Source organism: Streptopelia decaocto (genome assembly GCF_964273445.1).
Source record: "Streptopelia decaocto genome assembly, chromosome: 22".
NCBI classification, from domain to species: domain Eukaryota; kingdom Metazoa; phylum Chordata; class Aves; order Columbiformes; family Columbidae; genus Streptopelia; species Streptopelia decaocto.
Window position 1 is genome coordinate 3,718,011 of NC_138677.1, and position 27,729 is coordinate 3,745,739.

Below are 27,729 nucleotides of genomic sequence, written 5' to 3' on the forward strand. Positions count from 1 at the left end.
TAATAAAACCAGTTAGCAGCAGCTCGGTGTGCGTGTGTGTGTGTTCCCCCCCTTGTACTCCAAATCAGTGCACAGGTGTGACCAGAGCAGCACTTTATTCCAGACAACACAGCCCCAGCTCCACCATTACTTCCACAGCTTCTTGATGGACATGTTCTTCTCACTGTCCTTCTGCATCACCTGCAGGGGGGAGGAGGAGACACTGGGTTCCCCACCTTCCTCCACCCCCCATTTGGGTGCTAATCACCCCAAAAACCACCCCCATGACCAAGCATCAACCCCCCTGCACAAAGGGGTGCAGTGTCCACCACCTCTCATGTCACCCACAGCTTAAGAACTTGGGGACAACCCCTTCACGGTGGCATCTGTTCCCAAAGCCAGCTCCCAGGTCCCTGCAAATGTCACCCAGGACACTTTGTTCCCCCTCCTTTGCCTCCCGCCAGCACTGACCTTGGCAACGGCCATTTCAAAGTCTTCCTGCGTGACGTGCACCCGCCTCTCCCGCAGTGCGTACATCCCGGCTTCTGTGCACACCCCCTGCGAGGGACAAGGACGTCACCCGCCGCTCTGCGACCCCCTGGTGTCACCACCGTGTCCCCAGCTCACCTTCACCTCCGCGCCCGACGCCCCCGGCATCAGCTCCGCGATCTTGCGCAGGTTGATGCCCCGCGTCAGGTTCATTTTCCGGGAGTGGATCTTGAGGATGTCCAGGCGGGCCTGGAGGAGAGCGGCAGCCAGGGGAGGGTTGGGGACACCACGTTGTCCCCAAGGAGAGGGGCAGGACCACAGGGGACCCCCACACCTACCTCTTCATTGGGAGGGGGGAATTCAATCTTCCTGTCGATGCGGCCGGGGCGCAGCAGAGCAGAGTCCAGGATGTCGATTCGGTTCGTGGCCATGATCACCTGCACGGGGACAACAACCGGTCACCACTCCACGTCCCCACTGCCGCCACAGGGCCAGCAGGATGGCCAGCAGCATCCTACCTTGATGTTCTTGGTGGCCTCGAAGCCGTCGAGCTGGTTGAGGAGCTCCAGCATGGTACGCTGCACCTCGCTGTCCCCCCCAGAGCCCCCTTCCAGGCGCGAGGAGCCGATGGAGTCGATCTCGTCCATGAAGATGATGGAGGGCGCGTGTTCCCGCGCCATCACAAACAGCTCCCGCACCATGCGGGCGCCTGTGGGGAGCGGACAGAGTGGAGAGAGCTGAGCCCCAGCACCCTGCACCGCTCAGCGCGGCTGCGGCGCTTCCATCCACCCCAGACACCGGCACCGCGAGAGTCCCTGCCAGAATCCGGTGCCAGCCCCCAAGTCCCCCCATGCGCATTTACCTTCCCCGATGAACTTCTGCACCAGCTCGGAGCCCGAGACGCGGATGAAGGTGCAGTCGGTGTGATGGGCCACGGCCCTGGCCAGCAAGGTTTTGCCTGTGCCGGGGGGGCCATAGAGCAGCACCCCCTGAAACAGCAATGGGGAGACCTCAGCACCCAAATCCGCACCCACACCCCGATGAGGGACACCCCCAGGGTGACAGAGGCAGTGTCATCAAATCGTTTTGGTTGGAAAAGACCCTCGAGATCATCGAGTCCAGCTGTTCCCCCAGCCCTGGCGCTGCCCCATGTCCCTGAGAACTTCATGTCCGTCTGTCCAGCCCCCCAGGGATGGTGACTCCAGCACTGCCCTGGGCAGCCTGTTCCAATGCCCCACAGCCCTTTGGGGAAGAAACCGTTCCCAGATCCAACCTCAACCTCCCCTGGCGCAACCTGAGGCTGTTTCCTCTTGTTCTATCACTTGCCACCTAGGAGAAGAGCCCAACACCAACACATGCTCTAGAAGTCCAAGACCTTCTCCCCTGGAGTCATCTTGCCTTCCCCACAGGGTTTATAATCTCTTACTCATTTACTTTCCACACCTCCCAGGTATTTAAACCACCACAGCACCCCAAATACTGTCCCCCACACCCCAAACCCCCACTTGCCTTGGGCTGGGCAATCCCCAGCGCCTCGAAAAGCTCTGGGTGTTTGACCGGCAGCTCGATCACTTCCTTGATCTCCTTGATCTGCTTGTCCAAGCCCCCGATCATCTCGTAGGTGGAATCCGGAACCTTCTCCACCATCATCAGGGACACCAGAGGATCCACTTTGTTGGGCAGGATCTTGTGCAGCGTGTAGCTGTCGTTGCGCAGGGCCACGCGGCAGTTCGGCGTCACCTGCCGCCAGAGCAGAGGGGAGCTCAGCGTCCCCATGGTGCGGAGGGGACAAGAAGGGCCCAGCCACGTCCCCAGGACACTCACATCATTAATGTCGATGTTCTTGTCCACATCCACCACGAACTTCCCCTCCGGGTGCACCTGGAAGGCAGCGGTTGTCACCATTAGAGTTATTTCTTGGAGAATTCCCCCATCGCGTTCCTGACATCCGCACTGACTGCTTGGAGCAGGAGGAAGGAGCCAAGAGCTTGGCCATCCACACCCCATGGTCCCTCCTGTCCACAAGAAGCCCCGAGCCAGGTGCCTCCCACATTTCTGGGGAAGTTTTGAGCCCAGAAAAGCCACTACAACATGTCCCTCCACAGAAAGAGCTCCCACGTGAGGTCTTTTGATCATGATCGCGCTCATCCCCACCCGTGGGGTCACAGGGAGGGTCTGTCACCCCCGGGACAGCTCAGCCTCGTACCTTGACGAGCACTTTCTTCTTGTCCATGGCTCTCACCACCTCCCCGACGTAGGAGCCCTGCTCCTGCAGCAGCTGCAGCTCCTCCCGCAGCAGACGTACTGCGGAGAGGGAGACGTCAGCACCCACCACAGCCACCCTGACCCCCTCCCGAGGTGCATTTGCCACAGTGGCCACGGGCCACCAGCCTTGTGAGTAGGACCAGCCACAGAACATTGGTGACCAGTGATAGAACCCGAGGGAATGGCAGAAGATGTGCCAGGGGAGGGTCAGTTGGACATGAGGGAAAGGTTCTTCACTCAGAGGGTGCTGGACACTGAACAGGCTCCCCAGGGAGGTGTCACAACCTGACAGTGTTCAAGAAGAGACTGGACAACGTCCTCAGGCACACGGTGTGAACTGTGGCGTGTCCTGTGCAGGGACAGGAGTTGGACTTGATGATCCGTGTGGGTCTCTTCCAACCCAGGATATTCTCTGATTCTATGAACCCCGGGCAAGGAAGACAAAGATGAAGAAAGATGAGAGGAGCCCAGACGCACCTTTAGCGTTCAACTCATTTCTCTGAGCTTGCAGGCGTCGCAGGTTCTGGCTTTTCTCGTTCACAATGAGCTGTTGGGAGAAAAGCTTTGCTGAGGTCTCAGCATCCCGGGCAGCGTTGGCATCACCAGCACAATGGGCTCTGCCTGGGGACAGGGACCCGGAAGGGGACAGTCCGGGTCAAACCCCCTTGCCAAGGGCCACCTCACACACACGCAGGAGCTCATAGGACTGAAATTCATCTCACACACATTTAAGGTTGGATTCTGCTTGTTGTGGGTTAGTGCTTCCCCAGAATGGGGCACTGTCAGCACAGCAGAGGCTGCGGTGGCTCCTGAGGTGAGTTCAGGGCCAGGCAGTCCCAGCGTGGGCAGGACAGGCTCACCTGCAGCTCCTCGATCTTGGACAGGTAGTACTGCCGCAGTCCCGTGCCGCCCTTCCCGTCATCCATCTCCATCTGTGACACAGCAGAGCTCAGCAGCCAAGGCTCTGTGGCGTCCCTCTGGTCCCCATTTCCCCCTCCAACCTCCCTGTGCCCCCACTTGACCTCTGACCCACCTTCTGCCTCACCACGTTAACACCCAACTCCATAGAATCACAGAATCAGTTTGGTTGGAAAAGCCCCTCAAGATCATGGAGTTCAATTATTCCCCCACCCCCAGCACTGCCCCATGTCCTGAGAACCTCATGTCCGTCTGTCCAACCCTCCAGGGATGGTGACTCCAGCACTGCCCTGGGCAGCCTGTTCCAATGCCCCACAGCCCTTTGGGGAAGAAATTGTTCCCCACATCCAACCTCAACCTCCCCTGGCGCAACTTGAGGCCGTTTCCTCTGCTCCTGGCGCTTGTTCCTGGGGAGCAGAGCCCGACCCCCCTGGCTCCAAGCTCCTTTCAGGCAGTTCAGAGATCAGAAGGTCTCCCCTCAGCTCCTGTTCTCCAGCTGAACCCCCAGCTCCCTCAGCCGCTCCCATCACACTTGTGCTCCACATTATTCTCTCTACAGCCCCAAATGGCTCATTATCCCCCGGGTCCCACCGTTCCCACCCTCACGCCTTTTCCTCGTCCTCCCGGAGTCCCATCCCGCCCCCCTCAAGGCCCGATCGCTCCCCGTCCCCTCGGGGAGGCTGAGGCGAGTCCCGCCGAGTCACCGTGTCCGCCAGGCCCGACCAGCCCCGCCGCCAGCAGAGCCCCGCGGCACCACGGCGGACCCGAGCCCCCCACACCCGCGGCCGCCACCCGGCCCGGCCCGGCCCGTCCTCACCTGCTCGGGCCCGTCCAGCGCCATCTTCTCCGCCGGCATCGGGACGCGCCGCCGCTGCCGCCGACACTAAAGATGGTCGCTTCCTTCCTTCCGCTCACCGCCCCCAGCGTGTGGCGTCACTTCCGCGCCGCGCCGCAAACACCGGACACACCCCCCTCCCGAGCAGCGCAATACAGAATGGCTCGGGTCGTATTCTTGACGCCATATTGGTACGGTCAAACCTGATTTTCCCCTATGGTGACTCACTAAAGATGCGAGAACAAACCGGAGACGCGCCCCCGAGGGGACTTGTTACCGTTCCTCCTCCTCCTGCCTGCGGCAACCCTGCCCGGCCACGGCGGCGGGGACGCGCCACTCCCAAGATGGCGGCGAGGGAGGGCGGAAGCGGGGCGGCTCGCGCGGGGCACGCCGGGAAGGCGCTGTGGGCACGTGGTGGCGGGACCGGGACCGGGACCGGGAGCGCGATCGTGACCGTGAGGCCTTGGCGGGGACGCGGGGCCGGGGTGGGAACAGCGGGGGGGCGGAGGGGGGCGCTGGGGAGGGCGACCTGGGGAGGCGGCGGGGGACACCGGCCCGTCCCTCCCGTCCGCCCCGCTCACCCCCCGTGTTTCCCGCAGGCCTGTGCCGGTACCGCCAGCACGTCCCGGGCCCACCCGCCGCCACCATGGGCAAGAAGAGCAAACTGGGCAAGAGCCGGAGGGACAAGTTCTACCACCTCGCCAAGGAGACGGGTGAGGGGCTGCGGGGCCGGGCTGTTACGGTTAGCTGTATTTTGCTTTGTAAACTGTATCCAAGATTCTTACCTTATCTTAAAAACTATGCAGGTTGTATATGAGTTTCATATTTTAGAGAACTAAAAGTTAGTACTTATCTATCTCGAGAGGATAGGATGTGCTGAGAAGGTACATTTGCTATCATCCAAGAATTTATATAATTTTGTGAAGAGTGCGCATGTGCTGTGATGAAAGGTGAAAAGGACACTAGTGATGAAGACTCCTTACTTCATCCTGAAGACCCCAAAACGACCACCAGAGGACACTGCGCATGCTTAGGGTAGTTCCAAGGTGTTGCAACTGATATTGTGAAATAATTGTGTAACCTAATGAATATGCAGTATACACGTTGTAATTCTAATGAATATGTATGTAACCAAACTGTATAAATGTAGTAGAGTTCAAATCAGTGGTCGAAGCTTTGGGTGCGAACCCCTGGTTTCCCAGCACTGAAATAAAGCACCGCATATAACTACGTCCGTGGTTATGTGTCTTTGAACGCTAACAGGGGGGCTGCGCCTCAGAACCCCGGTGACCCTGAGCCCCGGTGACCGGTACCCTGTGCTCTCCCTCCCGCAGGATTCCGCTCCCGCTCCTCCTTCAAGCTCCTGCAGCTCAACCGCAAGTTCCAGTTCCTGCAGAAGGCGCGGGCGCTGCTGGACCTGTGCGCAGCCCCCGGCGGGTGGTGAGTGCTGGGGGGTCCCCGGGGTGCGGCCGCTGTCACCCGGTGTCACCAGCAACGCCGCTCAGGGCTGGGGCTCTGCTGGCTTCCTGCTGGAGCTCTGATTCTCTCTGTGCTTCCCAGGCTGCAGGTGGCTTCTAAATTCATGCCAGTTTCCAGCTTGATCATTGGTAAGTGATGGGACGTGGTGGGGTGGCCTGAGGGGACAAGGACCTCCGTGCAGTCCTTGGATGTGACTGGAGAAAGGGGATCTGGCTCCGGGAGACCTTATTGCAGCCTTTCTGTACTTAAAAGGGGCCAATAAGAAAGATGGGGACAGACTTTTGAGCAGGGCCTGTTGTGATAGGACAAGGGGTGATGGTTTAAAACTAAAGGAGGGAGATTCAGGCTGGACATGAGGAAGGAATTGTTGTCCCTGAGGGTGGTGAGAGCCTGGCCCAGGTTGGCCAGAGAGGTGGTGGCTGAACCATCCCTGAGACATCCCAGGCCAGGCTGGACGGGGCTCTGAGCACCCTGAGCTGGTGAAGATGTCCCTGCTCGTGGCAGGGGGGACACTGGGGGAGCTTTAAGGTCCCTTCAACCCAAACCCTTCTGTGATCCTGAGCTGGGGATCCCAGTAGGAGCAGGGGGAGGTTGGAAACCCAGTGGGACGGGCTGGAGCCCAGTTTTGGGGGGGTTTTAGTGCTCACATCTCTTCCTTACATCAGGGGTGGACTTGGTCCCCATCAAGCCCATTCCCAACGTGGTGACGCTGCAGGAGGACATCACCACCGAGAAGTGCCGCCAGGTACGAACCCGTGTCCCCTTCCCTGAGTGTCACACACCCATCTGGATCTCAGCAGGTGTCTCTAGGAGGGGGGTGGGCATCACCCATGTCCCCCCACCTGCCCAGCTGCAGTTCGTGCTGGGGGGAAACCAAACTGTTGGGAGGACCTGGGGTGGGACCAACATCTCTCCCCATTCCTCAGGCCCTGCGCAAGGAGCTGCAGACGTGGAAGGTGGATGTGGTGCTGAACGACGGAGCACCTAACGTGGGAGCCAGCTGGGTGCACGACGCCTATTCCCAAGGTGGGGCCTGCCCGGGGCTTTCACAGTCTCGGGGGACACAGGGCAGGGGGCAAATTGTGCGCTGTGTGACAGGGAGCAGGGCGGTGGTGACCGTGACAACCCCTGACTGCTCTTTTTCCTTCCCCCACCAGCCAACCTGACTCTCATGGCCCTGAAACTGGCCTGCGAGTTCCTCTGCAAAGGCGGGTGGTTCATCACCAAGGTGTTTCGTTCCCGGGACTACCAGCCACTCCTCTGGATCTTCCAGCAGTTCTTCAGCAAGGTCCAGGCCACCAAACCCCAGGCGTCCCGCAATGAATCCGCTGAGATCTTCGTGGTGTGTCAGGGTGAGCAACCAGGAGAACCGGCAGCTGCGGGGATGGGGCTGGGAAGAACTTGCTCATGTCTCTGATTTCTCCATCACAGGTTATCAGGCTCCTGACAAAATCGACAGCAAGTTTTTTGACCCAAAATACGCCTTCAAGGAGGTGGAGGTTCAGACCAAATCTGTCAGTGAGCTGGTCAGCAAGAAGAAACCAAAGGTATGAGCTCGTTTTGCTGGGCAGCGAGGCCAAGCACATGCTAGATGGGCTGGGATTCGGGCCAAAGAGACTGTAATAAATGAAGTTACTCAGAAAAATGAAAGGTTTGGGGATGCAAAGTGCTGGGAGAGCCATTTTGGGGAGGTTTACAGCTTTAAAAGGTGATGGGGAAGCAGCAACCGAGTTGCGAGGCTGGGGATGGGTCAGTAAAGCCCTCCCTGCAGTCACTGGCTGCTGGTTTTGTGTCTCTGTGAGGTGTCTTTGGGACACAGAATGCAACAAATGGCCTCAGCAGGGCACGGAGCTTCACAAATGTGTCACTGTCACCTTTGGGTGTCTGAGGCGGGACTGGGTGACAACACAGAGCTGACAGGCTGGATCTGGTGACCTGCGCTCATCCTTAAGTCCCATGGGCGCATTAAGGTGGACACCAGGGCAAGACACGGGTTCCGTGACATCATTCATCCTTTGGGGATGGTTGAAGCTGGTTTTGTGCCCTGCAGCAACTCAAACAGCTCCATCTCCACAGGCAGAAGGTTACGCAGATGGTGACACCACCCTCTACCACCGCTTCACCCTGATGGACTTTCTCAAGGCTCCCAACCCCGTGGATTTCCTCTCCAAGGCCAATGAGGTGAGTGCCTGAGGTGGGGTGGATTTTGGTGGCCTCAGAGATGTCCCCAGGAGTGCAGAGAAATTAAAAGAGAGAGTCAGGGGCCCCAGCGGTGGCTGTGTTTGTGTCTGGGAGACTGCCTGGAGTTTAGCCAGTCATTCTGTATTTTATAAGTTGATTATTCTTACCAAAGAAAGGGACTTGGTGTAGATACTGCAACCAGCAGGCCCAGGGCAGTGACCATCCCTGTGCTGGGCACTGGGGAGGCCAAGCCTCAAATCCTGGGGTCAGTTTTGAGCCCCTCACGCCAAGAAAGCCCTTGAAGTGCTGGAGCGAGTTGAGAGAAGGGAACGGAGCTGGTGAGGGGCTGGAGCACAAGTGTGATGGGAGCGGCTGAGGGACCTGGGGGGTTCAGCTGGAGAACAGGAGCTGAGGGGAGACCTTCTGATCTCTGAACTGCCTGAAAGGAGCTTGGAGCCAGGGGGGGTCGGGCTCTGCTCCCCAGGTACAAGCGCCAGGAGCAGAGGAAACGGCCTCAAGTTGTGCCAGGGGAGGTTGAGGTTGGATGTGGGGAACAATTTCTTCCCCAAAGGGCTGTGGGGCATTGGAACAGGCTGCCCAGGGCAGTGCTGGAGTCACCATCCCTGGAGGGTTGGACAGACGGACATGAGGTTCTCAGGACATGGGGCAGTGCCAGGGGTGGGTTAATGGTGATGATCTTGAGGGTCTTTTCCCATCCAAAATGATTCTGTGATTCTGTCCATGCTTAATTAATGTCCCTCCGCTCTGTCCAGATCACACTGGGGGACGGGGAGCTGGAGAATCACAGTTCCACCACGGAGGAGCTGCGGCAGTGCTGCAAGGACATCCGCGTGCTGGGCCGCAAAGAGCTCAGGTACTGGGTGGGACTGGGCCGGGACGTTACGGCAGCCCTGGGGGTGTCTCTGACGGTTCATCTCCCCACACAGAGCTCTGCTGAACTGGAGGACGAAGCTGCGGCGTTTCTTGGCCAAAAAGCTGAAAGAGCAGGCGAAGGAGCTGGATATCAAGTAGGAATACAGGGGGTGGCCCTGGGGTGGTGTAAGGGGTTGTCTGCCCAGAGAGAGAGTCTGAGCTCTTTCCCTTGGGCAGCCTGAGCTCCGGTGAGGAGGAGGAGGGCAAAGAGGAGGAGGAGAAGGAGAAAAAGTCGTCGCCAAGAGCTGCAGTGGATGAGGAGGTGAAAGAGGAGGAGGAGGAGGAGGTAGAGCTGGCGTTGGCAGAGATGAAGGTCAAGGAGCTGGCGGAGTTAAAGAGGTAAAAACAGCTCAGATGAGCAGAACCAGGGGGGCTCCAGCCATGGGGACAGCGGCTGGTTGTGGGGTCTGTGGCTCTGGGGTCCTCAGGGTCATTTTCTGGCAGGTGACATGGGTGTTCACGCTCGTGTCTGTCCCCTTCGCCCTGGTACTGGGGACCTGTCACAGGGGGGTGACAGTGCTGATGGGTCCCCAGTCTGGGGGGAAACTGGCACTCACGTGGCAGTGGCTGAGCCAGGGGCAGGAGGTGGCCTCGTTCCTTTGCCTTCTTAAAAGAGGCTGAGAAGAAAGATGGGGACAGACTTTTGAGCAGGGCCTGTTGCCATAGGACAAGGGGTGATGGTTTGAAACTAAAGGAGGGAGATTCAGGCTGGACATGAGGAAGGAATTGTTGTCCCTGAGGGTGGTGAGAGCCTGGCCCAGGTTGGCCAGAGAGGTGGTGGATGAACCATCCCTGGAGACATCCCAGGCCAGGCTGGACGGGGCTCTGAGCACCCTGAGCTGGTGAAGATGTCCCTGCTCATGGCAGGGGGGCACTGGGGGAGCTTTAAGATCCCTTCAACACAAACCATTCTGTCATTCTTCTCCAGAAAGAAGAAGAAGATCCTGAAGGAACAGCGGAAGCAGCGGGAGCGTGTGGAGCTGAAAATGGACCTCCCTGGTGTCTCCATCGCTGATGACGGTGACACCAGCATGTTCTCCCTCCGGACTATCGGCAGGACACCGGTGTGTGGGGCAGGAGGACACTGAGCCCTGGATCTGTCGGTGACAGCGACAGGCACGTGGCTGATGATCTGTAGTGTGTGACTCCAGTCTTGCTTTCGTTGCAGCTGCTGAACGAGATGACCCGTGGGGACATGGCTTCGGCAGACGCTCTCCTGGAGGTAGGACCTGGGGACGATGACATTTACGTCTCAGATAACGAGGAAGACGATGATGTGTCCCTGGCCAGCGACCTCGACCCAGAGGAGCTGCTTGAGATAGAAGCTCGTCAGCGGCGGCTGGAGCGGGAGAAGCGAGAGCAGAGCGTGAAGAGGTGAGCACCCTCCCTCGGAGCAGCTCTGTGGGTACACGCACCCCGTCCTGGCTGGGGGACACTAATCCTGCCGCTCTTTGCCACAGGGGGAAGTTTAAACAGAAGGAGGAAGAGGAAGAAAGGGAGGAAGAGGAAAATCCCCTGCTGGTCCCTCTGGAGGAGAAGTCGGTGCTGGAGGAGCGACAAACCAACCTGTGGTTCGGGAAGGTGAGTCCTGCTGATGCAAACAGGGCAGTGTCACCCCAGCGTGTCCCCAGGGCTGCCCCATGTCCCCTCACCGGCTGCTCCCTGTCCCCAGGACGCATTTGCCGGCATCGAGGACGATGCAGATGAGGACCTGGAGCTGGGGCATTCGCAAATATTGGCTGAGAAACAGCGCGAGGCGCAGAGAGGTGAGCCGGGGGCGCAGGGGCAGCCCCACCACCCGTCTGGGGCACTGGGTCAAACCACGACATGGACGCTGATCTGAGCACAACCAGAGGTCTCTCCAGGGGTTGCTTCCATTACCCAATTACTGAACTGGCAATAATGCAGCGTTAATGAGCCGGGTCTCTAGAGGAATGACCTGCAGCAATGTCTGCCTCAACCCTTCCTCACCCGAGCGGTTCCTGTTCCCCAGATAAAGCAGCGAGAAAAGGGCAGAAGAAGACGGTGGTTCCCCAGGAGGAGGCTCCAGCCGAGCCCCCTCCTGCCGCAGACATCAAACCTGATGCTGACAACACGCAAGACAGTCAGAGCAGTGACGACGACACCAGCAGCGATGATGAGAGGTGAGGGGGGGTTGAGGATGTTCCCCCCCAGCTCCGCAGCCCTGCAGAGCAGAGCAGGGGGTGAGGACCCCAGCCCTGACCACTCTTCTCTCTCCACAGCCCACCCACACTGGTGGAGAGGAAGCGGGGCCGTGTGGAGCCGTGTGGCTTCGAGGTGGTGCCCATCGAGAACCCAGGTGAGCGGAGGAGCTGTCTGCACCCATGGGAGTCCCTTTTTGGGGATGGGAGGCAGAGTCAGACCGGGCTTTTCTGGGTTCCAGGACTGCACGCTGCTCCCTGAGTCTCAAAGCTTTAATCTTTTCCAAACTCTACTGAACCTGCCACTGTCAGGAAAATATTCTTCCCGGAAAGGGCTGTGGGCATTGGAACAGGCTGCCCAGGGCAGTGCTGGAGTCACCATCCCTGGAGGGTTGGACAGACGGACATGAGGTTCTCAGGACATGGGGTAGTGCCAAGAGTGGGGGAACAGTTGGACTGTATGATCTTGAGAGTCTTTTCCAACCAAAATGACTCTATGATTCTGTAACCAGTCTGGCTTGGTCACTCCAAAGGATTTTTAAGGCTTGCCATCTAGTGTTTTGGTATTAATACATAAAATACTGCTGGTTCTGCTTTGATTTAAGTCCTAACTGATTATTTAATAGACCTAGGCAGCTAAGTTTTGATTTCTCACTGTTTCATAGGGATCTGGTCTCCTTGTTAGTTGTGGAAGTCTTGTAGTACAGAGAGCTGCAGGATATGGGAGCTGGTTTTTGTTGCTTTATTCGTGATTTTTTTGGGATAAAGGCAAAAATAAGTGGCTGTATCTGAGTAGCTGGCAAACATTTTTCAAAAGGATCTCCTTGTAGATGTTATTTATTTTTCAGAGTAGGCAAGATACCCTTTTTTGAAGCATTTTGCTTGTTTTTCACATTGCTTCCTTTGACACACGGTGTGAATTTCGGGGCTGTCCTATGCAGGGACAGGAGTTGGACTCAATCCTTGTGGGTCCCTTCCAGCTCAGGCCAGTCGATGATTCTCTGATCTCTCCATGTGCTGCAGTGAAAAGAGCCCGTGTCCTGGACGCAGAGGGGCTGGCGCTCGGCTCCGTCATCGCCACCTCCAAAAAAGCCCGGCGGGACCTGATCGACGACTCCTTCAACAGGTACGTGCGGTTGTGGTGGCAGGAGGAGCAGCGTTCTGTCCCCAAACAGGAGCCAGGCCACCGGGGTGGCAGATATCCCTGCGGGGACTTCATGTCCCGCTCACAACTCACCCAAGTCGTCCCCCCACCAGATATTCCTTCAACGAGGAGGAGGGCGAGCTGCCGGAGTGGTTCACGGAGGAGGAGAAGCAGCACCGGCGCAAGCAGGTCCCCGTGGACCGGCAGACGGTGGAGGCGTATCGGCAGCGCTGGCGCGAGATCAACGCCCGCCCCATCAAGAAGGTGGCGGAGGCCAAGGCGCGAAAGAAGCGGCGGGTGAGTGGGGTTGTGAACATGGGCTGTTGCTCTCCAAGGTGCTCTGTCCCCCCTTGTCCCTCACCCTCGCTGTCCCCATAGATGCTGAAGAAGATGGAGCAGATGAAGAAGAAAGCGGAGGCTGTGGTGAACACGGTGGATATTTCGGAGAGGGAGAAGGTGGCGCAGCTGCGGCGGTGAGTGGTGATGTGGGAACCAGATCCTTTGGGTTGTGCTGGGCTCAGTCACAGGGACACACTCGAATCCTGGGTTCGTCTTTGGGCTCCTCACGACAAGAAAGGCCTTGAGGTGCTGGAGCGAGTTGAGAGAAGGGAACGGAGCTGGTGAGGGGCTGGAGCACAAGTGTGATGGGAGCGGCTGAGGGACCTGGGGGGTTCAGCTGGAGAACAGGAGCTGAGGGGAGACCTTCTGATCTCTGAACTGCCTGAAAGGAGCTTGGAGCCAGGGGCGGTCGGGCTCTGCTCCCCAGGAACAAGCGCCAGGAGCAGAGGAAACGGCCTCAAGTTGCGCCCGGGGAGGTTGAGGTTGGATGTGGGGAACAATCAATTCTTCCCCAAAGGGCTGTGGGGCATTGGAACAGGCTGCCCAGGGCAGTGCTGGAGTCACCATCCCTGGAGGGTTGGACAGACGGACATGAGGTTCTCAGGACATGGGGCAGTGCCGGGGTGGGGTAATGGTTGGACTTGGTGAACTTGAGAGTCTTTTCCAACAAAATGATTCCATGACATCTGCAGGTGACCCAGCAGGGTTGGGCTGGATCAGGTGCAGCTGTGGGGTGGGAGAGCAGGAACAGGAGCTCTGTCCTGGGGCACAAAGTCCTGGCAGAGCAGTGGGACCCAATATTGGTCTTTGGGTACATCCCCAAGCCAAACAGCTGGAGCTGGGTGGGGGTGCCGGGCTGTCGGTCTCACCTTTTGCTGATCTCCCGCAGCATCTACAAGAAGGCTGGGCTGGCCAAGGAGAAGCGGCAGGTCACCTACTTGGTGGCTAAGAAAGGCGTGGGACGCCGGGTGCGCCGTCCTCCCGGCGTCAAGGGCCAGTTCAAGGTCGTCGACAGCCGCCTGAAGAAGGATGTGAGAGCTCAGAAGCGCAAAGAACAGAAGAAAAAACACCACAAGTGATGAGGGACCGGCCAGGGACTCTGCTTCATGTGGCAGGGCTGCCCTTGGGGGCAGCCAGCTCGCCCTGCTGCTGTCCCCTATTGTGGGGACGGGGACTTAACTGTGCGTCCTGACAGTCTGTGCCTTGATGTGACGTTGCCTCCTGTCCTCTGTTGGGACAGGGAGGTTTTATTTGGCCTCAGCGCTGTAGCATCAACCCCCTTCCATCTCCGGATCTCTCACCGTTGCTGGCCCTGCAGAGGTGGCACGAGCATCCACGCCAGCCCTTGGTGTCCCCAAGGAGGTTGTGGCTCGGGGACAGCTCCCTGGGCCACATTTGTCACCGCAGCTGCAGGACGGTGGGTGGCAGTTCCCCAGTTATGGCAGAATTAAATTCCAGTCTGAGGATGTCCCAGGACTTGTCCTGTGTCTTGATGAGGTGAGGGACCTGTGCTGTGACCGTCCCCACCACCCCGTCCCCACCCTCCTCCATCCCTAACCCTTCTGGGTGTGGGACCCTGCAAGTTTAAGAGAAGAGCAAGAGAAAACACACACTTGAGAAAATTCATTTATTTAGACCCAGAGAGGGGGCTGCGGCTTCTCTGTCAACACCTGAATCTGTTTGATTTGCAAAGGTGTCCCCAGGTCCCTCTTGGTGACAGTGGCACCATGTTAGTGCCCAAAAGGGGGATGGGCACCTGCTGGGGAGGGGACCGGTTGCTGTGACAGGAGGAAGGTTTCAGTCCCATGACGAGGAGAGATGCCAGACCTGGTGCCCCAGAGCTCCCGGGGGTGGTGGGAGGGGGACATGGGGCAGTGCCAGGGGTGGTGGAACGGTTGGACTCGATGATCTTGAGGGTCTTTTCCAACCAAAATGATTCAGTGATGCGGCTTCACAAAGCAGCTGCTTCAGGTGGTGCTAGAAGTTCTGCCCGTCATGCTCTTCAAAACCAAACAGAGGTGCTGTGAGCAGAGTCCCCTCAGCGCCCCGTCCCCCCTGCTGAGCTCTGTCCCCCGTGTCACCCCAAACCGCTGGCTGGGAGTTCCATGGGGTGCACAGGAGGGTGGGCAGGGCTGACAGGGGGGCTGAGTCCCCCGAAAGAGGCGCAACTCCTGGACACCTGGATCCTCCCTGATGTCCACCCCCCAATAACTGGCCAGCAAGTCCTTGTTGATCAATCTGGGGTTCCTGGGTTCCCCCATCCCATCCCTGCCCCCTGTCCCCAGGGGCTTGGCACAGCCCAGCTTGGCCCTTTGGGGTCCCCACCAGAGTCCCGATGTGGGGGTGACCCCTCTGTCCTTACCTGAGCTGCAAGGCGCGCTGTAGGCAATGTCCACGCGGTCACCTGCAACGGGAAGGGCGGTGACCAACGGGCTCAGGCCAAGACATTCCCGTTAACAAGCCAAAGCTCGTCAATGTGAAACCAAGTGTCCAGCCAGCCCCGCTCTGGGGTGCAAGGGAGGGCAGCGGGGCCGTGTCCCCGACGGGGCTCACCTGTCTCATAGTAGTCGTACAGCGTCACGGTCGCTGGCTGGAGGTTCCTCACCGGGAAGTCCTGCCTGGCTGCGAAGGTGAAGGTCTCCTCCTCCTTCGTCAGCTGCGGAGACAGCCCAAGGGTGAGGTGCCACCATCCACGATGGGGAAGTATCCCCATGTCCTGGCACATGGGGTCTGGCTCCTGTCCCCATGCCACACTCACCTGGTCCAGGTAAATTGTCACCTGGTCGGGCTCCACCTCCACCTTCTTCACCAGCTTCTGCCTCTTCAGCTGGAGGGACACGGCTCAGGATGGGTAGTGGGTTCCCCAGATGGGACCGGCATCCCAAATGGGGGTCCCTCTGTCCCCCGAGGGACAGACCCAATGCAGGGGAGGGTGTCCCAGGGGCTCCTCACCTCCACCATGGAGCTCTTGTCCGGGATGTAGCCAGATGGCAGTTTGGCCTCAATGACAACCATGTTAGTGGCTGGACGCTCCCCGGTGTACCTGACAGGGCAGAGCCCCAGGGAGGGTTGGGGTTGGGGTCTGCCCTCTGTACTTGGCTGCTCCCGGCCCCCCCAAACCCGGGGGGCAGCCCCAGCCCCTACCGTGCCCGGAGGACAAGGTGGAAGCGGGTGCTGGCATCCCCCCGGCACTCCCTGGGCTCCGTCTCCACGCGGAGGTCGAACGTCCCCGTGCTCGGAGGAGGTGGCACATTATAGCGCAGGGTCAGCTAGGATGACACAAGGGGGTCAGAGCCACCAAGCGGATCTCACACAGGGATAGGGACCCCTGGCCGTACCCACCTGCACCAGGGCACAGCCCTGCCCACGGGCTCGCACCCCATACAGCCCCGGCAGCTCCGGCAGCGCCGCCTGCTGCACCACCAGCCGGTTGCTGTTGTTCAGCACAAAGTCCTGCGCGGTGCCCGTCGGGGACGTCACTGTCACCGCCAAGTCCCCGTTGCTGCCGTATGTCAGGGCAGCGTATTTGGCCAGAGCTTGCAGGGCCACCACAGTGTCCTGGGCATGGAGAGAGTTGGTGGAGGGAAGGGAGAAGAAGCTGTATGAGGAGAGACTAAAGTCATAGAATCATAGAACCGTTTTGGTTGGAAAAGGGTTGTCCTGTGCAGGGACACAAGTTGGACTTGATCATCCTTTTGTGTCCCTTCCAACTGAGAACATTTGATGACTATGAAAGCACCAAGTTGGGGTCACCCCTAATTGCAGCCACAGGGTGGGGGCACACATGGAGCCACCCCATGAACCCTGGTACTGGTACCTGCGTGGAGGTGAAGCCCCCATAGGGGTTCTGCTGCTTGCTGAGCCAGCGGACAATCCGGGATGCAGTCCCCATGTCAGCAGAGGACACTTGAGGCTGGGACAGGTAGGCCAGGAGGACGTAGGCGGTCATCTCCACCTCTGCCGGCGCGGCGGCCGCCCAGGAGGGCTGCGATGGGGGCAGAGCCTTCCCCTTCCTCTGCCAGTGGAGCTGCCCCTCTGGGAGAGATGGGAGATGAGCCCAGCCCCTCACTCCAGGGGTGCTGGGGTGGGATGGGGTGACCCAGGCAGGGGGTGGCATCACCCAGAGATGATGCGTTTGTTAGGGGGTACCTGTGCTGACGCTGTGCTGGGCCAGGCTCTGCAAACGCGTTCGCTGCTGCTCCCCCCGTCCCGCCAGCCCCAAGACGTAGGCGAGCAGCGCCTGCGTGTAGAGGTCGTCCGTGGCCGCAGCCTCCAGGCACCGCAGCGCTGAGCTCACCGTCGGGTCCTGGCACGGGAACGGGGTCAGGAACCAGCCCATGGGCATGGGCATCGCTCAGAGACCCCACTTCTGCCCAGTGGGACCAGCGGCACCCAGGTGTGGCAAGGAGGTGGGTTGACACAGCCAGACCCCCCGCCCCAGCACCCGTCCCCACCGCAGCAGCCCCGCCAGGGAAGATGGGGTCATCCTCACCGTTGGGGACAGTCCCAGCTCCAGCATCGCAGCCGTGACATAAGCTGATAGCGAGAGCTCGTCCGAGACACCACCCTGCAAAGGAGATGGTGGAGATGGGTCCAGCCATGCTGTACCACTGGTACAGGGACTGCGCCACTGCCGAGGCCAGGGACATGCTGGGGGCTACTCAGCCCCCATATCATAGAATCACTGAGACATTTTGGTTGGAAGAGTCCAGCCATTAACCCACCACTGGCAATACCCCATGTCCCTGAGAACTTCATCTCCATCTGTCCAGCCCCTCCCGGGATGGTGACTCCATGGAGCTCTGTTCCCTTTTCTCAACTTGCTCCAGCACCTCAAGGGCTTTCTTGTTGTGAAGGGCCAAAAACTGACCCCAGGATTTGAGGTTTGCCCTCCCCAGTGCCCAGCACAGGGGGACAATCACTGAATTCCCCCACCTACTCACCTGCAGGGCGTTGTTGAAGAGCGTCCCCACACTGAGGAAACAGCCCGTTCCCAGCTGCTTCTTCTGCAGCCAGCTCAGTGCGTCCGTGATGTGCCGCTCCTCGATGGCCACGTAGGCTCTGGCTTGCCCGAAGGACTTGAGGACAAATGCTGTCAGCCTGAAAGCCAGAGAAACATTGGAGGGACAGAAGGCTGGGACTTGGGTATGCTTAGCAGCAGGAGGAGCCCTGGGACCCAGGCAGGTGCCCCTGCCCAGCCTGTCCAAGCCCCAGGTTGTCCTCACCAGGTGTTGCCGCTGGGATCGCTTTTCCCAAAGGCGCTGTAAGAGCCATCATTGTGTTTGTAGAGCAGCTCTCGCTGGTACCCTGTGGGGAGGAGATGGGGATGAGTCTTTACACGGTGGTTTTTATATACCAGAGGCAGCCTGGAGCCCAGATGCACCCCAGGGCAGGTAGGAAATGGGGAGGGGAGATACGGGGTGGTGGTTGTCCCTCAGCAGAAAGGCCCCTCTCCAGCAGGTCCATGGCTTTGGGGACACTCACCACTCTGCAGGAATCCCTGTGCCCTGGCACGGATGTCGGGGTGCAGCTGCCCACTCTTCTCCAGGTACTGCTGGATGTAGATGTTGGGGGCGAAGCGGACCATGTTCTGCTCCCCACAGCCATAGGGCATGGCCAGGAGGCGGTCCAGGTTCTGAAGAGCATTGCCCATGATGTCACCTGCCCCAGGGGAACAGGAGGGGCATCGTCATCGGCTACACCCACCATATCCCCTCCTGTCTCATCTTCGGGTGGAGCTCTGCAGCCTCCCTGCTGCAGCTGGTCCCCGGTCCCCTGCATGCCCCTTACCCATCACGGTGACGTGGGCTCGCTGGGAGCTCTCCAAGATGTTTTCAGGAACCTCCAGGGAGATTTTTTCAGTGACTGTGGAGAACGATGACACCCAGCTGGGGACACCCAGCTCCTCCTGGCCTGGCCCCATGGCCCCCTCACCCACCCCCTTCCCACTCTGACTCCCCTGTGGCCTCGAGATTGGCTTGGAGCATCTCAGCCAAGAGTGTGTATGGACCCTGGTCCTTGGCTCCTTGGCCTGGTGGCCCTTCCTACCAGTGTCCCCACAGCACCGCCGGACACCCCTGGCTGGTCCTACCTTCCTGGCAGAGCAGGGAGTTGTGCGCCTTCTCCACCAGGATCCCTCCAGGCTGTGGGGAAGCAGAAACAGGTTCGGTCAGAAGAAGGGACCAGCCGTGTCCTCATGTCCCCCAGGGTCACCCCTGCAGCCCAGACTTGGGGCTGGGTGCTGTCCCACTCCCGGTCCTCCCTCTACAGCCCAAGGGCTTCTCAGACCCCATCCCAAACCCATCCCACTCGTCCATAACATCCGACCTGCACCAGCAAGGGCTTTATCACAGTGTCCATGCGCCCCTGGGCTGGCACCACGGGCATCTCATTGCCGCAGAGCTCCTCAGAGCTGAGGGCCTCGGTGCTGACGGTGATGTTCACCTCCCCTGCAGACGCAAGAGCCCCCACTGTGGTCCCATGGACCTCCATCAGCCCTGGGGCTTTGTGTGGGGCTGACTGGTTTGGGATGGGGGTCACCAGGAGAAGTGCTGGGGGCAAGGGGGAGGGTGGGAGTGCATGGAGTGGAGTGGAGAGCTTGCTAGGTGGCCTTGCATTTGCTCCCACCCTCCCTGCCCACCACATCCTCCAAGGGGGTCCCCAAGCAGCAGGGCAGGGGTCCCCGCATGGCCCTGGTGCTCGGTACCCAGGCTGGTGGCTCGCACGCCCCATCGGAAGGTCCTCGCTTCATCCGCGCAGATGCAACCACCGTACACCTCATCTGCGCTCGCCGACACCTCCAGCTCCGCCGTCTCTGCCAGTGTCACCTGAACCTGCCAGACCGTGGCCACGGCTCCATGAGCCCCCGCCAGACCCCCGCCCCAGGGCCCCCTCCCCAGCCCCGCTCACCTGCAGGCACTGCCGCAGGTAGTTGAAGACGGTGGCCACGAGGGTGAAGGCTTCGTGGCGGACCACAGCGTAGGGCAGGGCCAGCTCCACGAAGAAGGGCTTGAAGGCCGTGAGGGTGGTGGCCGGGGACAGCCCCAAGCCCTGCGGGGACATGCAGAACATCCCGGCTTCCCACTTGGTGATGGCATCAGGTACCGTCACCGTCATCTCTGCAGAGCCGCCCTCTCTGCGGGATGGAGAACACCATGAGGCCGTCCCACCACGTCCACCCACAGCTGGTGCCATCTCCAGCTGGGCTGGCTCTTTCCTCATGGGAGAAGGAACTGTTCTGAGGTGCTCAACCTCCCTCCTCGTAGGAAGGGAGGTGGGGAGAGGACCATCCCCATTAGGACCTTCCTCACTCACCCCACGGGGACCAGATCCCACAGCCACGTCTCTGGGAAATATGTCCGGGGTGCCGGTGGCTCTTCCTGGACAGCAATGTTTGGCACACCAAGGTACATTACTCTTGGCGCATCAGTTTCTTTCCGCAAATAGACATCACCAGAGGCAGGAAAGCCAACTGGAAAAGGCAGAGCAGAAATTAGCATCCACAGGTCTCTGCATCTTAGCTGGGCCTCACCTGCAGCCAGCTCAATGATGGCTGAAATCCTTTTCAAGCCTCTTCAATCGCTTTGATGCTGAGCAGGTTTTCAGGATGGCTCCAAGTCCCCTTGAGGACACAGGAGCCATCACTGGGCACCAGCTCTTTGCTCTTTTCTCACCAGTGCCATGCTGACCTCTGGGACCTTGGGGAACGTGCATCATGACATCAAACCTCCTCTTGCAAGCATCACTGGTCTTGGCATTGGTGAAAAGTTTCAATGCTGCATTCTGTGAAAAAGAAAAGGGATTGTCCATCTCTGAAACCCAGCAGGGGGAACATCTTCATCCCTGCAGGAAAGAGTCACAGGGCTGCAGAAGAAGATAAGTGGGGAAGGACCAGAGCCTGGGGTCCGCGGTAGAGACATTTGCCATGAGTGTGGCTTTCACAAAACGTTGCTGTGGTTTCTTGGCTCCTGGATGAAGAGGAACCAGCAGATACAGTTGGGCAGGACCTTTACCTGAAATAACTTGTAGGTGTTCATCTGGGAAGGTCTCCCAAAATGTGAAGGGAAGTGATATCTCCTTCCAATATAGAAGAGTTCTCGCTCTCCCGGTACAGGTGGGATGATGGGAATGTCAGTGTCCCAGAAATATTTTGGACAGAGTGGTGGGTCTCGAATGCTTCCAGGGTAGTCAAATTCAGGGAGTACTTTGTAGACCTGGGAAGAAACCTGTGTCTTAGGTACAAAACCATCCAGGCACCTCCCCCTGCCCAGGAGCAGGACTGTCCAGGAGCCACCACGGCGCTGAGTCCCTATGTGGGAGGTCCAAGCCAATGTCATCTCTTCATCTCTCCCTCCCAGCATCCCTGGCTGGTCCCTGGGGCTGCAGAAGGGGCCCTGGGCATTGCCACCACTCACCGCCTCCGCATTGAGCTCAGCTTCAGGCTTCAAGAGAAGCACGCTGCGGTCCACGGCACGAATGGCACACAGGGACCCCGGGGCAGCATCCAGTTCCAGCTGCAGCACCGAGCCAGGCAGAGCCCTGTCCTCCGAAAAAGCCATCTTCACCTGGAGAGGGACAGGGGCATCAGGGAGCAAGGGCAGGAGGTCTCTTCTTCCCAGAAGTGGTTGTTAGGCATTGGAACAGGCTGCCCAGGGCAGTGCTGGAGTCACCATCCCTGGAGGATTGGACAGACGGACATGAGGTTCTCAGGGACATGGGGTAATGCCAGGGGTGGGGTAACAATTGGACTCGATGATCTTGAAGGTCCTTTTCAACCAAAATAATTGTAGACAAGGATAAAATCAAACTCGAGGGTTTGGGTATCAGAGCATGGGTTGAAGAGACCTTGATGCTGTGATACATCTGGAACAGGATGAACCTCAGGGCATGCAGCTACGGACAAGCCAAGGAGCGATTCCCTCAACTCCAGCAGCCTCTGCTCACCTTGCTGGGGAAGCACTTGTCCACCTTGAACTCGGTGCTGTCAGCCACCATCTCGCCGTTGGGCAGCAGCACGTAGCCCAGCACCTTGGCTGCGGGTGCCAGCTTGAGACCGATGGGCAGCTCCAGGGAGAAGGAACCTCTCAACCCTGAGCCATGGGACAGGAGGGGAGATGAGGACCAGGCATGGAGACCAGAGCCCTGCACAGCCCATGTAACCTCAGGACCTACCAGCCTCTGCGGGCAGCTCTTTCCTGAGGACGGTGACGATGGTTCCCTTGGCCAGGACCTGCAGAGGAGGAGATGGGAACAACAAAACTGATGCTTCGTGTGGAAATAAATGCCCTGATGGAGGATGGACCCAAGGGTGAGAGTGTCAGGATGCTTTTTGACCTTGCCCAGTCTCCAGCCTGCCCAACACCTCCCATTAGCATGTAGGTCCAACAGTGCCAGCAGACACCTCTACTAACAAGCGTAGATCTCTCAGTCTAGCTCATTGTCTTGGCCTCAGGTACACAACCACAAATGTGTGTGTAGATGTGGTCCTAGGCATGCAAACACCCTAACACCTGCTGTCCTCCCTCCCCAGGCCAGGACTCACCAGGAAAACCACATCCAGGCTCTCCAGCTGGGTCCCCAAGGCCTCCTTGCTGAAGATGAAGTCCACCCAGAGCTGCTGGGGTTGGCCACAGGGCAGCTTGCCCTTCAGGTGACGGATCCGCAGGAAGCTCCTGCTCGCCGAGAAGAAAGGGCGGATAGACGTGTAGGCTTTTTGGTAGATGGGCCTCGAGCCACCATTCTGGGTGTCAGCTGTCTCATTGACTTGACCCTGAGTGATGGAAACTCAAGGTGGTGAAGCCATCCAGAATCCACAAGGTGCTGGTCCCAACACTGGGCAGCACTGATGCAGGTTCTTGGAGAGGTGCCCAGCCCTGTATTGCTGGAGAAAGCAGCACAGGGACCCCCAAGGGGTGGGAGACGAGTCCCTTACGTGCAGGGTGACTGTACCACTCCAACCAGAGGTTTCCAGCTCAAAGGAGGCTCTCCCTGATTTGTCTGTCAGGAGGGTCCATCTTGTATCTTGTCCCATCTGGCTAACGATGAGCAAGAGCTGCTTCTCCGGCAGCACGGAGCCATCAGCTCCCTTCAGCAGCATCTGCACCCGGGAAAGGGGAGATGCTCTAGTTTAGGGTGGGAAAACAGGGCTGGGGGGTCAGCAGGAGCACGACTGGGTGCAGCGGAGCCCCAGGGCTGAGGGGACCCTCCCCTGTTACCATCCCAGTGTAGGGGATGCCAGGCTTGTAGAAGTCATCGGTGTTTTCAAAGGTGACGGTGAAGATTTCGGGTAAAATCTTGCAGCTCTTGGTGTTTTTCAGCTCCAGCCCTGTGGAGAGGGAGCGGGGAGCTGAGGGTGTTGGGGGGACACAGTTCAGCTGCTGCCGGCTCCCTCTTCACGGTGCAGAAATGGATATTTTAGGCTTTCCCTCTGCAGCCGGCAGCTTTGAGCACCATTTGCACCTCCTACAAGAGGAGTAAAACCTCTATGGTGTGTCTTAAACCCAAAACCAAGATGCAGCTGGTTGCAGAGACTTCAGAAAAGGCACTCCACCAAAGAACCGTGATCCAAGGCCACCTTGGTGCTGGTGGGCCCAGGGACAACCCTGGGGAGAGAGGGAGTAAGGGAGGAAGAAAAAGAAAGAGAAAGAGAGAGAGAAAGAAAGAGAGGGAGAAAGAGAAGGAGGGAGAAAGAGAGGAAGGGAAGGGAAGGGAAGGGAAGGGAAGGGAAGGGAAGGGAAGGGAAGGGAAGGGAAGGGAAGGGAAGGGAAGGGAAGGGAAGGGAAGGGAAAAGAGAAAATAAGATAAAAGAAAAAGAGAGAGAGGGAAAGAGAGAAAGATGAGAAAGAAAGAAAGATGAGAAAGAAAGATGAGAAAGAAAGATGAGAAAGAAAGATGAGAAAGATAGAAAGATAGAAAGATAGAAAGATAGAAAGATAGAAAGATAGAAAGATAGAAAGAAAGAAAGAAAGAAAGAAAGAAAGAAAGAAAGAAAGAAAGAAAGAGGTGTTTCTCTGGTCAGAATTAAAAGTACTGACCTGGCTCATATCCCCACCTGGACCTGGTCCCTGCACAGGTGCACCCCTAAATCACAGCTTTGCTTTTGGGCTTCCCCAGAGAAGATCAAGACCCCCGTGCCTCCTGCGCTCGGGTGCACATAGGGATGAACCGAAACCCTGCACCAGCGGCAATGCCCGTGCCCAAGCAGGAGAAGGCCCCTGAACCTACCTGTCCCGTCCTCCACCAGTGACGCCTGGACCTGGAACTGCTTCTGAGACATTGAGCTGGCCAGGTTGAAGGCAGCCAACAAAACTTCTGTTGAAAAGCAGCCGTTCTTCTCGGTCTGGAGGGACAGAGTCAGCCACATTAGCAGCAGTCCCAGGGAGGGGCTGTCCCCGTGGTACCCACACCCCCAGCAGTGCTCACCTGCCCCCCAATCTGGATGCAGTTCTTCTCTATCCGGGGGCCAACGGGAAAGCTGTGGGGCTGGCACAGGCTGGCCTGGACCTTCCCTTGGACGGGTTTCCCATAGGTGTACCTGTTGAGTGGAGGGTGGTGAGGGTGTTCCTGACAGACCACATCACAGAATCACAGAATCATTTTGGATGGGAAAAGACCCTCAAGGTCATCACCATTAACCCACCCCTGTCCCTGCCCCATGTCCTGAGAACCTCATGTCCGTCTGTCCAACCCTCCAGGGATGGTGACTCCAGCACTGCCCTGGGCAGCCTGTTCCAATGCCCCACAGCCCTTTGGGGAAGAAATTGTTCCTAAATCCAACCTCAACCTCCACTGGCGCAACTTGAGGCCGTTTGCTCTTGGCGCTTGTTCCTGGGGAGCAGAGCCCGACCCCCCTGGCTCCAAGCTCCTTTCAGGCAGGTCAGAGATCAGAAGGTCTCCCCTCAGCTCCTGTTCTCCAGCTGAACCCCCAGGTCCCTCAGCCGCTCCCATCACACTTGTGCTCCAGCCCCTCACCAGCTCCGTTCCCTTCTCTCCACTCGCTCCAGTGACCACGTCGGATCCCCCATCCCCTTCCCTGGCACAGCCTGTTTTGACCTCACCGTCCACAAATCTCCATCTGGAACTTCTTATCCTTCTCCAGCACCACGGCGGGGAGATGGATGGTCACCTCAAACTTGGGCAGCACTGATGGAGAAGCAAAAAGAGAGAGGGTTGTGACTCCCAAGACAAGGACAACGGTGCCTGGGTGGCCGGGGGGGCCAAGACATGCTGCCTACAAGGACATGCCATGGTGGGTTCCTCCATACCATATTCCTCCACGCTGAAGGAATGCCTCTTCCCCTCCACCTCGATGGTGTACGTGCCCAGCACCGGCTCCGCCGCCAGCGGGAGGGCCAGGTCCACGATGCCCTGCCGTGGGGTCACCTCCCGCCACTGCGCGATGCGGTTCCCGCTGGGATCCTGCGCACAGGGACACGTGGCTTCAGCACCCCGGGGACCCCAGCACCCCGCGATGAAACAGCCCATAGCTGCATGGTGCTTCTCCTTCCCAGCCACACTGCCCTCCCCAAGCACACACTGCCCAGGAGCCTCCCTCCATCTCCCAGACTGACCTTCAGGAACACGAGGGGCAGCTACAAGGCAAAGAGAAAATGGTTAGAGGAGACATTCAAAGCCTTCCTTGGGGTCTCACATGAATACTGAACACAATATTTTTGAGTTGGGTTCAGTCTGTTCACCCAATTAACAAACAAGCCAGCTGAAGTGTGCGCGAATGCAGCCACAGGGCAGAGCTGCCTGGGGCAGGATCCGGAGGGGGAAGGTGCTGGGTGACTCACACAGCTCTCTCACAGCTTGCCAAAGACTGTGCAGAGGAGCCCTGTCACCTCCCCACTTCTCCAGCCCTGCTCTCATCCCTGGAGACATCCCAGGCCAGGCTGGACGGGGCTCTGAGCAACCTGAGCTGGTGAAGATGTCCCTGCTCATGGCAGGGGTGGCACTGGGGGAGCTTTGAAGATCCCTTCAACCCCTAATATTCTGTGGTTCTATAATTCTCACCTTCTTATTGCTGGGAGCGAAGTCTTTATCCAAAGAGACAATGCGAAACTTCACTGGAAAAAGCAAATGGGGATGCAGAAGTGAGTGGTGTCTTCATCCACAGGGACAGGGGTTCCCATGAGGAAGGTGGATGGAGGCTGTGCTGCCCCCCAAGCAGCACAGCCTGCAGCGTGTCCTGGCATTGTCCTGGGCCAGTGCTGGGGGTCCCAGTGCATCCCAGCATGAGCCCTCCTATTCCCCTGCAGAGCAGGAGCAAGGCTGAGCCTCCTGCAACCCTCTCCCACCAGGTCCTTCAGCCCAAGTGGGATACTCCATCCTGCCTCCCTCACCTTGCTGCCCAGGCTTGTAGACAGCCTTGTCTGTCTGTATGAAGATCCCAGGCTTCAGAGCTCTCAGCATCACCTTCTTCTTCTTGGAGACATCCAGGGAATCTCCCTGGATGGAAACGTGCAGGTCCACAATTTCCTCCTTGCCTGTGGTGGGGGCTGGAGCCTGCCAGAGGAAACACCAGGTAGGGGGTGAGGACAAGGGACACACCATGACCAGGATGCTCTTGGAGACCCACAGCACTCCCCACCCACGGTGACACCTTCTCCAAACCCGGGGTGGGGAATAAATATCCCCCCCAACACCCTACCCTCGTTTGCAGGTCTGCTAGAGGAGGATTATTTCTAGGCTGAGCCTAGAGTTGTTTTGCCTGTGTGGGGGATGAGATCCTGCCAAAAAATGGGGAAGCCACACTTGCTTCCAGCCCCATTGGGACCACAGCCCCATGCTCAGGGAAGCTGGTGGAAACTGTTCTGCCTGGAGACACCGGGGTGTCCAGGGCATTTCCCTCCACACTTATGGCTGTGTGTGGGGTAACACTCACAGGGAAGTTGATGTCCAGGTACAGATGAGGCTCCTGGACCTTTCTCTCCAGCAGGGTGATGTTATGGGTCTTGTCAGCTCTCTGCAGCTGTACAGTCACCTGGACGGGCTCATGGAGACCACTGAGATGGACCCACAGCATCGCTGTGTGGGGGTGGTAGATCACAGCTGGGGATGTGACCACATAACTCCTGGCAAGGAGAAGTGCTGACCTGAGAGGCCTGCAGGTGAGGCACATCCCAGGACAGACCCCCATGGAGGTCTTGAAAACTCTTGGGTGCACAGACACCTGTGCTGGGGCACAGGGCCACCTCCCCCAGCCTTGCTGCTCTGCTTCTGGGCTCTCTTTGACTTCCTGGCTCAGCAAAGCCAAGGTTCTGCTCACACATGGGCTGTGAGCCAGCACCTCCAATAGGCCATCCCAGGGTGACCAGTGCCAGCAGCCCTGAGGTGCCCAGTCCATAGAGTGATAGAATAGTTTGGGTGGGAAGGGACCTTCCCAGCTCCGCCTGTGCCCCCCCTGCCATGAGCAGGGACATCTTCACCAGCTCAGGTTGCTCAGAGCCCCGTCCAGCCTGGCCTGGGATGTCTCCAGGGATGGTTCGTCCACCACCTCTCCGGGCAACCCAGGTCAGTATTTTACCACCCTCATTGTAAAAAGTGTCTTCCTCATGTCCTCATGCCCATGATGCTCATGGGCAGGGCAACCCACCAGCCTGAGCATTTCCACCCTGGCCAACAATCAAATGCACAGGAAGGATTATTTCCCACTATATCCCACCAAGGAGCCAAGACTAAACACCCTCCCACCGGACATGGACAGAAAAACAGACACAGAAAGGGCTTACGGCACTGCAGACGCCCCAGCTGCAAGGTGCAGGATGAGGAGCAGCAGGATGGGCAGGGCAGATGGGGACCTCATATCTCCAGCTGCACGTGGACGTCGGGGACAGCCACAGCCTCCTTCTCCAGATCCTGGATTGTTGAAGACCCTTGTCCGCTCTGCCACAGGCTCTGCAATGAGATCTTTGCTTTCCATCCGCTGAGCAAACAAGAGGTTGGCAGAGGGATCCAGCATAGACCTGAAGATATAGCCAAGGCAATGTTTACCATCTGCCCAC

General features: G+C 58.5%; 3 protein-coding genes across 5 annotated transcripts; 1 reads left to right on the plus strand and 2 right to left on the minus strand.

The window, feature by feature from the left end:
• Nucleotides 1–78: 78 nt before the first annotated feature.
• PSMC5 (proteasome 26S subunit, ATPase 5) lies at nt 79–4,608 on the minus strand. 2 transcript variants are annotated; one of them, XM_082070817.1, is made up of 12 exons: nt 4,469–4,608; nt 3,594–3,665; nt 3,211–3,280; nt 2,675–2,772; nt 2,293–2,349; nt 1,978–2,208; nt 1,331–1,457; nt 987–1,177; nt 807–905; nt 607–717; nt 451–537; nt 79–180 (listed from the first exon to the last, which is right to left on the minus strand). In XM_082070817.1, the coding sequence occupies exons 1-12, from the start codon at nt 4,505–4,507 to the stop codon at nt 127–129; spliced, it is 1,236 nt and encodes a 411-aa protein (XP_081926943.1). In that variant the 5' UTR covers nt 4,508–4,608; the 3' UTR covers nt 79–126. The 2 variants fall into 2 exon arrangements, with proteins under 2 accessions (XP_081926943.1, XP_081926942.1); XM_082070816.1 differs by having other exon boundaries at nt 1,978–2,349.
• Nucleotides 4,609–4,880: 272 nt separating this feature from the next.
• Nucleotides 4,881–14,200, plus strand: FTSJ3 (FtsJ RNA 2'-O-methyltransferase 3). 2 transcript variants are annotated; one of them, XM_082071112.1, is made up of 22 exons: nt 4,881–4,935; nt 5,086–5,199; nt 5,821–5,926; nt 6,047–6,093; nt 6,631–6,710; nt 6,892–6,991; nt 7,123–7,317; nt 7,397–7,512; nt 8,042–8,146; nt 8,920–9,020; nt 9,094–9,174; nt 9,257–9,418; nt 10,008–10,143; nt 10,248–10,453; nt 10,540–10,660; nt 10,752–10,845; nt 11,073–11,223; nt 11,323–11,399; nt 12,265–12,367; nt 12,499–12,682; nt 12,764–12,858; nt 13,614–14,200. In XM_082071112.1, exons 2-22 carry the CDS (start codon nt 5,133–5,135, stop codon nt 13,801–13,803), a joined length of 2,517 nt encoding a protein of 838 aa, XP_081927238.1. In that variant the 5' UTR covers nt 4,881–4,935; nt 5,086–5,132; the 3' UTR covers nt 13,804–14,200. The 2 variants fall into 2 exon arrangements, with proteins under 2 accessions (XP_081927238.1, XP_081927237.1); XM_082071111.1 differs by having other exon boundaries at nt 4,892–4,941.
• A 469-nt stretch (nt 14,201–14,669) lies between these two features.
• On the minus strand, nt 14,670–27,530 carry LOC309449086 (alpha-2-macroglobulin-like protein 1; the record flags this gene model as incomplete). The annotated part of the gene is made up of 36 exons (XM_082070999.1): nt 14,670–14,724; nt 15,087–15,128; nt 15,278–15,380; nt 15,483–15,551; nt 15,677–15,767; nt 15,869–15,993; nt 16,067–16,282; nt 16,542–16,759; nt 16,874–17,030; nt 17,217–17,291; nt 17,668–17,824; nt 17,950–18,031; nt 18,209–18,385; nt 18,515–18,589; nt 18,816–18,867; nt 19,052–19,173; nt 19,431–19,557; nt 19,634–19,859; nt 20,039–20,195; nt 20,413–20,506; nt 20,737–20,937; nt 21,139–21,288; nt 21,668–21,813; nt 21,896–21,953; nt 22,266–22,493; nt 22,656–22,820; nt 22,939–23,048; nt 23,948–24,062; nt 24,146–24,257; nt 24,781–24,865; nt 24,988–25,141; nt 25,294–25,314; nt 25,739–25,791; nt 26,068–26,230; nt 26,610–26,799; nt 27,457–27,530. The coding sequence occupies 36 exons, from the start codon at nt 27,528–27,530 to the stop codon at nt 14,702–14,704; spliced, it is 4,413 nt and encodes a 1,470-aa protein (XP_081927125.1). The 3' UTR covers nt 14,670–14,701.
• Nucleotides 27,531–27,729: the final 199 nt, after the last annotated feature.